The sequence below is a fragment of the Lottia gigantea genome (assembly GCF_000327385.1).
Source record: "Lottia gigantea unplaced genomic scaffold LOTGIsca_14, whole genome shotgun sequence".
Taxonomy (NCBI): Eukaryota; Metazoa; Mollusca; class Gastropoda; family Lottiidae; genus Lottia; species Lottia gigantea.
Window position 1 is genome coordinate 3,862,167 of NW_008707617.1, and position 15,465 is coordinate 3,877,631.

The following is a 15,465-nucleotide window of genomic DNA, read 5'->3' on the forward strand; positions in this document are numbered from 1 at the left end:
ATTGAAACTTGGAACACAACAAGACAATTTGAATATAAATTAACCTATGACAAAAAAGTTGAGGTGGGCATGGCACATCCGGGTTGAATTACTAATTGTTTACATTTTGGGAAAGGGGCATAACTCGCATAGGATACATTTGTTCAAAAAGGAACTTTGCACACAATTACCCCATTATTTTGGCCAGTTTGTGTTAATAGGTCAATTGTTTCAGCTTTATAGTTCCAAAAAAGGAACAGGTTTTGAAATTTCCATATTTTCAATTTTCTATTTTGACCTTTATTGACTCTTGTTGACCTATATCTTTTGACCTGTATGATGTAGAAGCTTTAAATTTGGAACACAACATAACATTCAGAATATCAATTAACCTATGCAAAAGAAATTGAGGTGGGCGTAGCACATCCGGGTTAAATTACTCATTATTGACAATTTTGGCAAGGGACATAACTCGCAACGTATACATTTGTTCAAAATGGAACTTTGCATACAATTACTTCATCCGTTGAGCCACGTTGTCGTAGAAGTTCGATTGTTTCAGCTTTATAGTTCAAAAAAAGGAACAGGCTATGAAAATTCAAATTTTTCAAATTTTGACCTTGACCTTTTTTGACCCTGATTTTTGTAGGATCAAAGGTCATTCACATTGGCTATCTATTTATACTTTTATATTTGCTGTCCTATCTAAACTTTTATAGCCGTATATATTTAAAAAGTTTGATAACTTGTATCTTGTAACCTTGACCTTTGTTGACGGTCTCCCTTTCAATGTCAAATGTCATTGACCTTGGCTATCTTCTGATACTTTCATTTGTGAGGTCTGTCTACTTTTGTTATAACAATCTTCCAAAGAATTCTTCTCAACTTTAGACTGCTCTTGCGCGTGATGTAATTATCTTTTGCTACATTTGCAAAGTCCCACTCTGTGCCACGTGTGGCTCTAGTCTATTTTATTAATTGTACTTTAGCATTAACAGTCTAGCTTGAGGGCATTCGTAACTAATTGATTTAAGATTCATCATTTAATGCTGAGTGTTCAGTGTAAGTGTGTTTTCAGCTAAAATATTGTTTAGATCAGCTTAAATCAGCTTAAAGAACTTACAGCCTGCAACCTCAGTGGTAGTCACTAAAGTTTTTATACGCCCACATGAATATGTGGTCGTATATTGTCGTCGCCCCTGTCCGTCGGTCCGTCGGTCCGTCGGTCAACATTTCTTGTGAGCACTATAGAGACTGCGTCGAAATTTGTTCAAAATAGTTTGTGAGCAGGATTGACGCTATAGTTTTCAACCGATTCTGATGAACGGTTTTTGAGTTATTGCCCTTGACTTAGTAAAAACTCGTCAAAATTTGTTCGTGAGCAAAATATAAGCTATAGTTTTCAACCGATTTTGATGAAACTTGGTGTGATCATTGGAATTGATAAGATCTCGGACAAGTTCTAACAAGAGATATTTTTGATGAACATTTTTTGAGTTATTGCCCTTGACTTTGTAAACACGCATCAAAAGTTGTTTTTTGCCCTTGATTAGAGCTGTGTGTTTTAATTGTTTGTTGTATTTGGGTTATTATTATTGATTTTAAAAAATTTTGTGGAATTATTCAGCATAAATAATTTCTTAAATATGAGAAAATTCGTACTTTAGTCACTAAAGACTGTTTTATCATTCCTGACAGCTGCCAGTGGGCGTATGTTAACTTGCATCGCAAGCTATCTTTTGATATACATGTACTGGGGGTTTTATGTACAAACAGATGTTCTAGTTTGTATTTAATTGCTTTTTGTTACATTAATTTGTAAGTATATCATCATCGTGTCCAAACCACACCCCCGTTTGTCATATTTCCTTGGGGCTGTGGTAACCCATTGAGAAAAATTACATTTTCATAGCTAAATTTTGTCCAATCAAAATTGGTCTTACAGTATTGGTAGCCAATCAAAGCAAATCACTCGTTATGATGCTTTGTTTGAAAACATAAAGCAGCGTGCCATTAGGCCTACATATTTTGATGAATATGTAGTATAAGGTACAGAATTTAGTAAGATTTTCGTTGAAGAATTGAAGACAAGAGAAAATAAAACCTTACTTTGGAATATTTACTTGGTAAGAATGTATTCTTATCTCTTAAAACGGGCGGCGGCAAAGCGGTGTTGTGTTTTGTTTACATGACCTCATTTCTGTTCTACCGATCTGATTGGTCAGATTTAAATGCTACCAATCTTATTTCCACACCCCCAAAATGAAGTGTAATACAGGTTAATAAGACCATGTCAAAACCAGTATTGTGATACATGGTATATCATGTAAACAATGTGTAACATAATGTACAGGGGAACTCAGCTTGAACTCTTGTAACATTTTTCATCATTATATTTGTCTGTTTTCATGGGAAAATCACAAATACAATGAGTTGGATGTTGCATGTATACCTTTACTAGATATACAATACACTTATCATTCAACATCACAAATAATTGATGACATTATTATAGAAATCTGTAGTGATATTTTAATCACACATAATTTTAAACAATTTATTCTCAGCTGCCTCAGCACAAGCAACATCTCTTTGTGAAATTGGAACTATCTTTGCAAACCATTCTAAGATGTGATGCTAAAAACCACTGACCCATGTCTTGAAGTGAAAAACAAAAACAAGAGTTTTGTATTGATTAGTGTGTTAACTTGTTTTAACCAGCACCAAGAGAAAACTTCTTTTGTGTATCTTAGTTCTTGTTAATAAATAAGTGTCTTATGTTTTAGCTGTTGAAACTCAATGAGTTTCATGCTTGCTTGCAAACCTGGCTTAGATCAAGATATATCTTCATATATTTCAACTTGATTTTCCCCTTTCAGCTATGCAGCTCAGAGGACTGACATGGATAAAGCATTAAGGTTTTGGGATAGGGCAGTAAACTGAAGGTCTGTGTGTTACAAGCCATGTACCTTTAAAATATCTTGAAACTTTGAAATTTGAAAAGTAGGCTAAGAAAGTGGATTAAGAACAAAACGGCCGATAATTGGGAAAAGTTCCAATCCAAAAGAAAGTCATACAGTCACCACTTAACTCGATCCAAAAAACAATATGTATGTGAGGACATTGATCTCTATGGTAATAATTCGAGATGACTATTCGAGACAGTAAATGATTTGAATGGAGTTCACAAACCCTTTACCAAGTGGTGTTTCGGATGACCAGCTGGCAAATGATTTATTATCTTTCCTCTTCGATAAAGTTGATACTATTCAGCAAGAGTTGGACAGCCATCCAGTTTATACACCAACCGAGTTACTTGTACCACCATTCTCATTGTTTACACCAGATCATGATACAGTTTGTAAACTAATATTCAATGCCAAACCTACCTACTGTAACTTGGTAATGTAACCCTATTCCATCATATCTTATAAAAGATCACTGTGATATATTTGTTCCAATTATTTCCAATATCATTGACGTTTAACATCGAGGGTGTTTCCCCATGACTGGGAAAAGGCCATCAAACATATTAAAAAAAAATATCTTCCAGTCTACAATCTTTCCTTCATATCTAAACTTGTTGAAAAGGTTTAACTCATCAGCTTCACCAAACATGTTGTGCACGGCAAGAAGTTGTCCAACTTCATAAGCTAAATCTGTTAAAAAAGTTAGACCTATAACTGCATTTCTTTTCATTAAATTAAGTAAGCATGTTACGTCCATTCTCAAATGGTCTGACAAACTGGACACAACATTGTGTTTTTGGTATACATAAAACCAAGTCATGAGCAGATTCTGGCAGGAAATTAGATTGTTTACTTTCCAAAACAACCTTATCTATTGAACTGGGAATTGTTTAGGATGTGTCATTCGGTGAAAATATGAAATCTGTGAAATATTATGGAAAATATATAGGTGATCTTACATCTCAATACCAGTATATTGGCCTATGTAAATATGATAGACCTACTCTCAATGTAAATTTGAGATCAGATTTCATAGGTCGTTGAAAAATGTCTGCCAAAAAAATAAATAAACAGCCGTGGAGCAGAACTAGAGCAGGGTGTAATACTTCACTTCATTTCATTACATTGATGAAAATATTAGTCATAGGCTACATTTATTGTAAATGTTATCTGAACCATTTTAAGTTGAAATTGAAAAGAGTAGGTGTCATGAATATGTGTTTCTTCCCTATTTATCAACAGAGAGACCATCAATAGAGTATTTATATTGTTAGATAATAGAATCGTGACAAGCTATATAATGATAACAAGTAAATAACCAAATTTCATTGAATAATCAAATCTGAATGAGGGTTTGGTCTCCAATGTATTTTATCGGATGTTTGGCCAAAGTTTACTCAGTTGTATTAGGAGATATTCTCCAATAGAAGCACTGGCCTAGGTCTAGAGGAATTTCAAGTATTTCAATATTAACATATAACAATTTCTTAAGAAATTACTAACTACTGGAGGAATTAGTTGTGCTAGATAAGCTGACTACAAAAAAGTGCTGACTATCTTGGAAAGAAAGACTTCTGTGATAGAACCTGTGCATCTGGTATTTCATTACACCAGAAACAGAAACAGAGACAGAAATATTGAACATTTGGACCACTGACTCTTTAAAAGATAACTATGATTTAAACATTATATCATGGCACCAATGGTAATTAAACTGATCCTCACTCCCTCAGATATAAAAAATTTTGTGAGGGATTAAAATGCATGTCACACATGAAATGGGAGGCGTATATTGCTGTCAACTTTCAGTCAGTCCGTCCGTCCGCAATTGCTCGTAAACACTCTACAAGGCACAATTCTTGACTGATTTCGACGAAACTTTGTATGGTTATTTGTAATCACCCAAGGATGAACCCTATCGAAAATCAGACAAATCGAAAAATATTTACTATGAGTTATTGCCCTTGTTCTTAAAACACTCGTAAACACTCTAGAAGGTGCAATTCATGACGGATTTTGATGAAACTTGGTTTGAGTGTTTGTTATCAACCAAGGATAAAGCCTATTGAAAATCAGAAAAATCAAAAAATGATTGGTATGAGTTATTGCCCTTGTTCTTGAAAACGCGTTCAATTTTTAGCTCGTAAACACTCTAGAAGGCACAATTCTTGACGGATTTTGACGAAACTTGGCATGAGTGTTGGTTATCACCCATGGATAAACCGTATTGAAAAACAGAAAAATTGAAAAATATTTAGTATGATTTATTGCCTTGTTCTTGAAAACACGTTCAAATTTAGCTTGTAAACACTCTAGAAGGGACAATTATTGATGGATTTTAACGAAATTTGGCTTGAGTGTTGGTTATTACCCAAGAATGAACTCTATTGAAAATCAGAAGAATCTAAAAATATTGAGTATGAGTTATTGCCCCTTTTCTTGAAAACGCGTTCAATTTTTAGCTTGTAAACACTCTAGAAGGCACAATTCCTGACGGATTTTAACGAAATTTGGCTTGAGTGTTTGTTATCACCCATGGATAAAGCCTATTGAAAATGAGAAAAATCGAAAAAATATTTAGTGTGAGTTATTGCCCTTGATCTTGAAAACTCGTTCAATTTGTAGCTCATAAGAACTCTAGAAGGCATGATTCTTGCCGAATTTTGACAAAACTTGGTTTTATTGTTCACTACCGCGCTGAAGATTGAATATTTGTCTTCAAGAGTTTTCACGAGCTACAGATTGAACACGTTTTCAAGAACAAGGGCAATAACTCAATATTCAGTATCGCCCTAAAGAGTTCAAAAGAAGTGTATGACTGAAGGTTGAATATTTCATACTGGTCATTGTTACTGTACTGCTAAATATTTATGTTCAAAATCAAAGCTGCCAGTGGGCATATATTACTTTGCCTGGCAAGCTATCTTTATATTATTAATGACTTTAACAGTCAACATTTTTATTAAAAAAGGACAGTCTTTATGGTTTCATTGATATTTTGATGTAATAGTTTGATGTTCCTATTGACAAGATGAAGGTTATATATCAAGTTATATTAGATAAGGTATAAGTTATATCATTGGGTAATTCACCTGTAGCCTCTGGCTGATATATCAGATTTTTATAATTTAACTCATGATTTATTTTTACTTTGCAAATTTTTATACACCCACATGAAATGGGAGGCACAATTGCTCATCAACACTCTACAAGACCCAATTCTTGACAGATGTTGACAAAACTTGGTGTGAGTGTTTGTAATCACCCAAGGATGAACTCTATTGAAAATCAGAAGAATCGAAAAATATTTAGTATGAGTTATTGCCCTTGTTCTTGAAAACTCGTTCAAGTTTTAGCTCGTAAACACTTTAGAAGGCATAATTCTTGACAGATTTTGATGAAACTTGGTGTGAGTGTTCGTTATCATCCAAGGATGAACCCTATTGAAAATCAGAAAAATGGAAAAATAATTTTGATGAAACTTGGTGTGAGTGTATGTAATCACCCAAAGATGAACCGTAACAAAATTCGAAAAATTGAAAAATATTATTGCTCCTGTTCTTAAAAACGCTTTCAAGTTTTAGCCCAATTCTTGACAGATTTTGATGAAAGGTTGAATATATCATACTGGTAATTGTAGCTGTACTGCCAAATACTTTTATTTAAGATCAAAGCTGCCAGTGGGCGTATATTACCTTGCTATCTTTTAAAATGGGAAAATGAAAACCCTCCTTAACTAGTTACTGTATTTGTTATTGTGAGTAAATAATGTACAGTTATATGGACAATAAAAACATGACCTAGTGACACATTGAAATAAGTTGGTATTGACTAATATATTATAAATAACAGTTTAAATAAATATTTAGGTATTTCATTATTTTAATGTCATTATTTATTATTCCACATACATTTACTTGAAAATACACAAGGAGCCACAGAAATTCCAGTTATTGGAATGGTTTGAACTTTGTACTACAAAATTGTGCGTGCATGTTGCATAAATCTTAAGAAATAAGAGTTAATTTGGGAATTCTGTTCTTATCAATTGGATGCATTACTTTGTTGATATTATAAGGCTCTATAACTGTCCAAGCAATAAGATTCCATTCCATTCAATATGGATTTGTATACAGATACAAATAGGCCAATTTTGATATTAATTGACATCAAGAAAGTTAAAGCTTTGATTTACGCCAGTCTCAATTTGTTATAGGCCCACATGAAATGGGGGGCGTATATTGCCGTCACCTCTTTCCGTCAGTCGGTCAGTCCGTCCACAATTGCTCGTAAACACTCTACAAGGCACAATTCTTGACTGATTTTGACGAAACTTGGTATGGTTGTTTGTAATCACCCAAGGATGAACCCTATTGAAAATCAGACGAATCGAAAAATATTTACTATGAGTTATTGCCCTTGATCTTGACAAGTCGTTCAATTTGTAGCTCATAAAAACTCTAGAAGGCATGATTCTTGCCGAATTTTGACAAAACTTGGTTTTATTATTCATTACCGCGCTGAAGATTGAATGTTTGTCTTCTAGAGTTTTCACGAGCTAAAGATTGAACACGTTTTCAAGAACTAGGGCAATAACTCATACTCAATATTATTCAGTTTCGCCCTAAAGAGTTCAAAAGAAGTGTATGACTGAAGGTTGAATATTTCATACTGGTAATTGTTACTGTACTGCTAAATATTTATGTTCAAAATCAAAGCTGCCAGTGGGCGTATATTACCTTGCGTGGCAAGCTATCTTTTAGAATCATGAAAGCCTTGAAAAATTTAGCTCTTCATTAACATAACACAGTTTCATTTATTGGAATACTATATTAGACTTTATATTACATTACAGTGCACTTGAAAGACATACATAGGTTACAATAAATAAATATTATATTCATCAGAAATATCAGAACACATTAACATTACAAAATGTATTGCTGTTGATCTGTGAAATATTTCAACTCTTTGTCTCCATTTACACACCAAATATATCAAACAACCAGAAAAAAGCCACCCATCTCGTTCAGAATATTTACTTCTTAAACATGTATTTTGACGGTCATTGAACTTGGTATTTGATTTCAATAGATTTATTTAGATACCACAATTCCTCTGGACAGTGTTGTTTGGTGACATTTTTGTTGTAAGATTGTGAAAGACCAGTATGGGACCTTTGAGGCCAAAAGATTTTTATTCGTTAATTTGTTGGCATTCTCAGACCTGTAAAACTAAAACCTAAAACTCTTTATGAAAAATTTGAAATAGTCTACAGTGCTAGATTTATATTTAGTAAGTGAATTTTTAGAAAGCCATGACTTAAGAACATGGTCATGTCGTGTAAGGTACATGTACATGTATGTCTGATCAAAGTTTCAAAGCTTTTTATAGACTTTAAGGCATTTTTCTACAACAAAGTGAAAGTAATACTGACTTAAATTTAAATCTTCTTACTTCCTTCTTCTAAAAAAAATTACTTCGTAAAATTTATTATCTCCTTACATATTAGATTGTCTTAAAGCCTTAAGTTGAAGATGTTTTCATTTAGTTTAAACATAATTCTCTAACAAAACTACTTAACTGAGATATTTTGACAACGAGATGTATGAATTTAAATTTAAAACAAATAGCATGCAATTGAGAATTCCATGCAATTAATTATTAATATCTGGATTAAGTCATTTAGTGATTTTTAAGAAAAATTGTTTGTAATAAATCCTCATTTAAAAAAATACTCAGTAAGAATGAATGTTGAAATATTATATGATAAAGGGGTGCATGATCATTATGTTTTAGTGGAGCGGGTCCTATATATTCAAATTCTCTACACACAATAACAATAAATTTTTAGATTTAATTTGATCTGACGTACAAGTTTACAAAGTATGCAAATATATTCAGTTGTATAAGTAAATGATGTGTTTAAAATTATGTGCCCCATCTCTTAAAGATTTACAAACTTTTTTCTATAATGTTAACATATTTAATAACAGACATACCTTTCAAATAGACTTTCAACATCATAATATATAGATCAGATAATCTTATTTTACCTTTGTCTATATATCGTACTCACAATTGCCATTCAAAGACTTTATTGTCATTAATATGGAGATGTGGCAAATCAGCTCATAAACAAGCTTGGCATAAAACTTTAACCAGTGATTGTTGTTCCATAAAGATGTGTCTATATAACAATACACAAGGTATAAAAATTACATTTGAAGAACAATGGGAGGTAACTCTGTAACAGTAATCAGTCATTCCTTATCAATAACATACTGCATCGACTTTTTACATTGAAACAGGATAACTTTCTTTCTTAATTCACAGATTTCAACCTTCATCAGTTTATGATGTTCAATCCTGAACAGATATATACATCTTTAGCATGCTATGATATGTTATCTATGTATAGCAATGGATAGTTAAAGCAATCAAAAGTCTAATGAACTTTAGAATGGAATGGTTTGAGCCCACCTGCAATTTAAAGTACTGAATAACTTTGAGATTCAGTTATTGTTATTAACAACCCATGTGAGACCCTATTGATTTCAGTCCCATAGGGGAACTTAGTGAAATGATGCTTTGTTTCTAGTGTAAATTTCAAGCAGATTAAACAACCAAAAATAATGGCTTAAAACAAAGAGGTGATAAGTGTGTTGAACATTAAGTTTTTAACTTCACTCTAGAAATTAATGGTTTCTATTGTTTGAGTTGAGTGAATGAAGGTAAATAGAGAAGTAAATAATGGTTTAAGCTGGTAATAGTACAATTAGCAATCTTCATGCTGTGATAATAAGTTTATATCAGCATCTAGTGGCAATTCAGAATTAGAGATTTGTGGGGTTATGCAAGCGTGAATTTTCTCATTCTCTTTCTCAAAATTAGCGTTACATTTGTTTGTCTCTAATTATGTAAGAGTTTGTTGTATACTTTAAAAGAAGGAAGCAAATGATCCAGAAATGCTATTTCTTTTGAAGACTAAAGGGGGATAACTCTCTATCATGATCATAATTGTGTTAATATAACTTACAAATAATCAAAGGATGAAGCAATGAATTAAGAATATTTAACTGAATTTTTTTTAGAGCTATTAAATTATTAAGTAATTTGATGTTGGTGGCCTGTCAATGAACAGGAGTGAAAAAAGACATTTAGGAAAAAATTTACTTTTTAAAACTACTTTGTAAAGGTGTTAAACTACTAACTACTTTGATAGCTGGACACATGTCATAATGTATTAAAGTTATCCTTGTCATTGATTGACATATCCTTCCATTGTTGTCATAAAAGTATTTTTTCTACCCCAAATTTCCTCTTGACAAATTAATTAGATCATAATTTTAATTTCGACATTAAAGAGCTATTGACAGATAGTGCTAAAAATGAGATGTCAAAATAAAAACTTGGTTTTGAAAATACAAAGTTTTTATCGCACTTCATATTTCTGAAGAGAGCATATATTGACATTAAGGAAATGATGTGTTGAAAACCAAGTGACATCATGTATCAAATAAAATTAAGAAAGTTCTTACAACCCTCTTGATGACCATATAAAATTTGTATATCTTAATTAATTTGGCTCTGTCTAAGATCTTAACAATTGTTTTGTTAATTATTTCTTACGCCTGTCACTGTCTTTTTTACCTGATGATTGGTTTTCTTTTATTACATTATGTTAAATATCTGTCTTTGATGTTACATTGTAATTGATTGCCTGTGTTACAGTGAAAATATATGTAGGACCAGAACAAATATCTGTCATATATATCTCTTCCATATAAGGCATTGTAATCAGATTTTGTAGCTTTTTATGGGCATTTGCACTATTCTTCTTTCACCGATCTCAAATTCCTGAAATTTAATTTCAGCAAATATTTAACAAAAGGCTTAGGGAACCGCTCTTGATATACTGACAGTTTTCTGTGTTAAATAGAATTGAAATGAACAGATTTATTCCAACTGCTGCCAACTAGGCTCTTTTGGGCAATATTTAAGAAACAACAGTGAGACAAGATGCATGTTGTAGCACCTCTTTTAGTAGACATTCAAATGATCACAACATTTTCTTGTATCTCCATATTTTATCAAAAGCACATATGTGAATAAAAAGTGACCATGTTAATACATGTTATTATGGAGGATTTAAGTCAATTGTTGTTTCTCTCTCTGTATTATGCATAGTTGTGACCTCTGTGTTATCATTTACATGGTAATATTAACCTAACATTGGTTTAAGATATCCAAATTTACGAGTACTAGTTCCTATTCCAGTATTATAGTAGTTGTCTGTTTTCTTTTATCATGCGATAGAAACCAATATTGACCTTTAACCTATAATAATCCAATATCAATATCGTCTGGGTAAGTTATGGATTATAGCACCCTGATAATCTCAACCCTTAATCCAAATCTATTGCCTCAAGCCTGAAAGTAAAATGTAACAATAGGACATTTAAGAAAAAATATGAATTTAAAATGTACAAAGTGGTATTTAAATCCTTAAATGCCATCTCTGAAAGTAGATACATTATTTTTGTATCTATGACAGTAATATCTTATATTTAATATCTACTTTATATTAATATAACTACTAAAAATATGAGTGTAAAGACATTAGAGGTATTGAATTGATTGATCTGAAAAAAGTGAACAAGATAATTTGTGCTACTTGTGTATATTGACTCTAAAACCTTTTTCACAGTCAAACACTTGCTCAAAATCCAGATAAATTTTGAAAGGTGAAGGCTGGATTTTTTTTGCTGTAAACTTTTTATTACCAGAATTATTAAACAAGAAGTACATGTCAGCTGCTTTGTATTTTAAAATTTAAGTTCCTCAAATTTTCAGAAAATAGCCTGATTTTTTATTTTTTTTATCACAGCATTTAGTTGAAACCTTTTAACATTTCATTTATATAAATATTCAAAATTTTACTAAGTGAATGGCACATACTCACATTTTAACTTTTGTGATGTTCTTTTTATTTCAGGCAGTAACTGGTATTATCAATTTTTTGGACCCTGATGCTAAAGGAGTGATAACGTTTGATGATTTTTGTGAAGGTGTACAACAAATACAAGATTTACAAGCACAAGGTGGGTAACAGAATTAGTTTGTATGAATATATTCTTCTCTGTAGATAGAATCAAATATTATAACAAGGCAGCTTGCTGTATAATATAACAAAGAATTTGAAGTATAGTTCATGATTATGGCAGTTTAAAAATTTAACAAAGATACAGTTTTCAGATGGATACTGCTCTGAAATACTGAAATATAAATGTGAAAGTATACAGCAGATTTGGTTGTTTTCACATGAATTAAGAATGATCATGGTCTTTGCTAGATATAGATGTAATTAAAACCAATAAAATTTATTCTTTTATTCAAACTTTACTCAGTGTGTCTTTTATTGAAATTTTATTTCCATTTTTAAACCAATTGTAATAAAAATTTACAAGATCAAAGAAATAGTCGTTAATAAACTTATTTAATTATAAGAATAGATATACCACAAAATTCTTAATTTTGACCCTATAGAGGCTAATCTTTTGATACAGACCAAATATAAGTTAGAGTAGTCTTTGTTGTAATTGTAATATAGTAACAGGTTGTAACCTGTAATCAAAAGATTAGAGCAAACATTTTGAGCTGTAATAACCACTATCAACTTAAAACAATAGATCTCAAGCCTTCAGTCTAGTACTCAGAGAAAAACTAGCTCATGAATGAAAACTTGATTACAATTAACAACTTTGTGATTTTAACTTAAGTTCCCATTGGTCAGTTAGATCAGTGAGCAGTGTTTTCATTGGTTGATTAATCAAGTAGCAGTTGCCCCTTTATTTTGAGTCTATCAAGCATGAGGCTGACACCTTTCTGAAAATGTTCACATATAAAGACCATTAAATTTGGAAGAGTATAGTCAGTATTAATTGCTACCAAATGTCAACATGTGTCGGTGTCCATCTTGTCAAGTTGTTAGATTCTTTAGGAAAATTATGCGAATGTTTATTGCATTTTTGAGGGATAATAAGAAAAATGAAAAGCTATCCAAACACAGTTTATTTGAAGTTTTGCAAGGTATTGAAAGCGTTAAATAATTTTATCTCCTTAATGAAGCTTTCTCTTAAATTTCAGGTTCAGATTCCAGCATGAAATATCATACCCATTATGCCAATATTGCCATTGTAAATTCAGTGCATGATAATATTTATCATTGGATAATATTCTTGGACCCATGAATCTTTTTATATTATGAGATTTGTGTCCAAATTTGCCTTTTTTATTACATAATGTTTTTCATGGAAAACTGTAGATCGAACATTTGCTCTTGCAGTCTTTATTTTAGAGATGGTGCAAGCATTTATTGATTTGAGTGACCTTTACCTAAGTATTATTCATTTGTTTTTTTTCAGTTCATACATCATTAAATGGTAATTGTTCATTACGGAGAGGATGTAGTGAAGATACACTAGTACCAACAGATAACATCTCTAATATTTCACCTATATCACCTCATGTAAGTAACTCCTTTATTTGACATGTAGTCTATCTCTTTGATATCACTATGTACTGATGTAAAGTGATGAACTACAGCAACATTGAGAAATTTTTTTCTGAAAGGCATCAAGCTTTTTGTAATGGCATGTTTGAGATATGAAGAGTTTCTATAGTTATTTGAAGTTCTGGAAGTCTTTGCAGAATACTGACAGGACAGATTTATAATAAACCAACATGTTTCTAAGTTAATCTTGTCTGTTAAATTTGACATCTTAAAAGAATCTTAATTAAAAACTAATTAAAAAAAGATTGTGATAAAGCTCTTACATAACCACACACGACTGAACATTCTGTAGCATGTATTCTTGACAACACCCTAAAGACCCCAGTATGTGTGCTGAAACATGATTGAAGTAGAACAGTTGGTAGAACTTCATGTATTCCAGATTGTTTCCACCCTTATTATCCTAGTGATAAAACAATACAAAATCAATAATATTTTATCATGACATCTAACAACAGACAAAACATCTTAGTTCTCTGTCGTTCAAACTTAAGGTTTCTTTTCCAATTACTCTAAACAATTTCATCCCACATGGGCTTTGCTTATGGTTGAATTCATCACCTTTTTCATTTATTGAGCTATTTCTATGGTACCTATCTTTTTTCCACAAGAGTAATTCTGTTTAGGCACAAAAAAAACCCTAAAGTTTTGAATATATGTCAAAATGCATCCAGTACCAAAAGTCAATATTATGAATCAATTATTATTTCACACATGAATCATAGAGTAGACAGCTGTTGATAGGAATTTATCTTTTATTGATTCCTTGTTGAATAACATGGATGGTCCAAAATAAAAGATTTTCAATGCAGATGTATTGTTGTATCCATGATCATCTCTCTACTGTCTGACCACAATAGGAACAGGAGTGCAATTTGACAATCTTGATTGAGTATATAATACTTGAATTGATGAAACTGCAAACCAATGTAAAAATTGATTTTAGAAATGTGAATGTATGGAAGAAAAGATACTGAAACATTTGTCTCTTTTTTCATGGAAGGAAGTGTGTTTGTTACAAATGCTAAATCAAATAACTTCAATTCTGTGAACCTGAAGACATTTTCATGGCATACAATTAGAAATTTCACATTGAATATTTGGAATGGCATCAAAATCGATTTCTGAGTTCACTGTGGTCGGAGAGTAGATGGATAGTTTTCTGACTGAGCTAGATTGGATGGTATATATGTACATCTGATATGCACTTGGTCTTTTGTTACAAAGTCTTTGATTTTCCTAGGGCCCATGATTCCAAAATTTGTATGGGAATTCCTAATTATGAAGCGAAGAGACTTATTCTCGGATTTAAAGATCTTTTGTAGAGTAGTTTTGAAAATCCTTCTCCATCTTCTGCTATTTCTGCAGTTTCTTTTGGTAAGATATTCATGAGGGTGTATTGATGGATTGTTTGCATTTTGTGCTCTTCATTAATTTTTCTCAAAACTTGCTTTTCAAAAGAATAGGCAATGTCATTGTCCTCTCTAGTTTTATGTACCATTGTTAGTTTGAAGGAAGATATCAGTCGCGAAGCTCTATTACGTAATTAAAAGTAGGAGGAAGAATGCGGCTAAATATTGATTGTTGTTAAGCAACAATAAAACACAGAATAAAATACAGATCAATACCACAGATCTCATCTAGTTTTAACACTGTCACAATATACCACCATTTTCTTTCTTAACCTTCAATATTTTTAAATATTATATAAATTGAATAAAAACATGGCCACTTTGAGTGACTGATGTAAGAAATATAATCAATATGACTAGGTAAAAGTGGTGGTGAACTTGTTTGACGTAAATATTCACCAGGAAAACTAGTTTCGATCAATCATACCAGCTGTGACGGGAATTAGTCATTTGTCGTTCATAATCATTTTATATCAACCTGTGTCTAATTAAGGTGTATAACTTAAAACATACCAATATTTTGTTTCGT

The 15,465-nt window shown here is 31.7% G+C and overlaps 1 protein-coding gene across 1 annotated transcript; it reads left to right on the plus strand.

The window, feature by feature from the left end:
• Nucleotides 1–9,132: 9,132 nt before the first annotated feature.
• LOTGIDRAFT_157642 (hypothetical protein) lies at nt 9,133–14,575 on the plus strand (the record flags this gene model as incomplete). Its single annotated transcript, XM_009049843.1, has 4 exons — nt 9,133–9,189; nt 11,947–12,052; nt 13,376–13,479; nt 14,471–14,575. The coding sequence occupies 4 exons, from the start codon at nt 9,133–9,135 to the stop codon at nt 14,573–14,575; spliced, it is 372 nt and encodes a 123-aa protein (XP_009048091.1).
• Between the last annotated feature and the right edge of the window lie 890 nt (nt 14,576–15,465).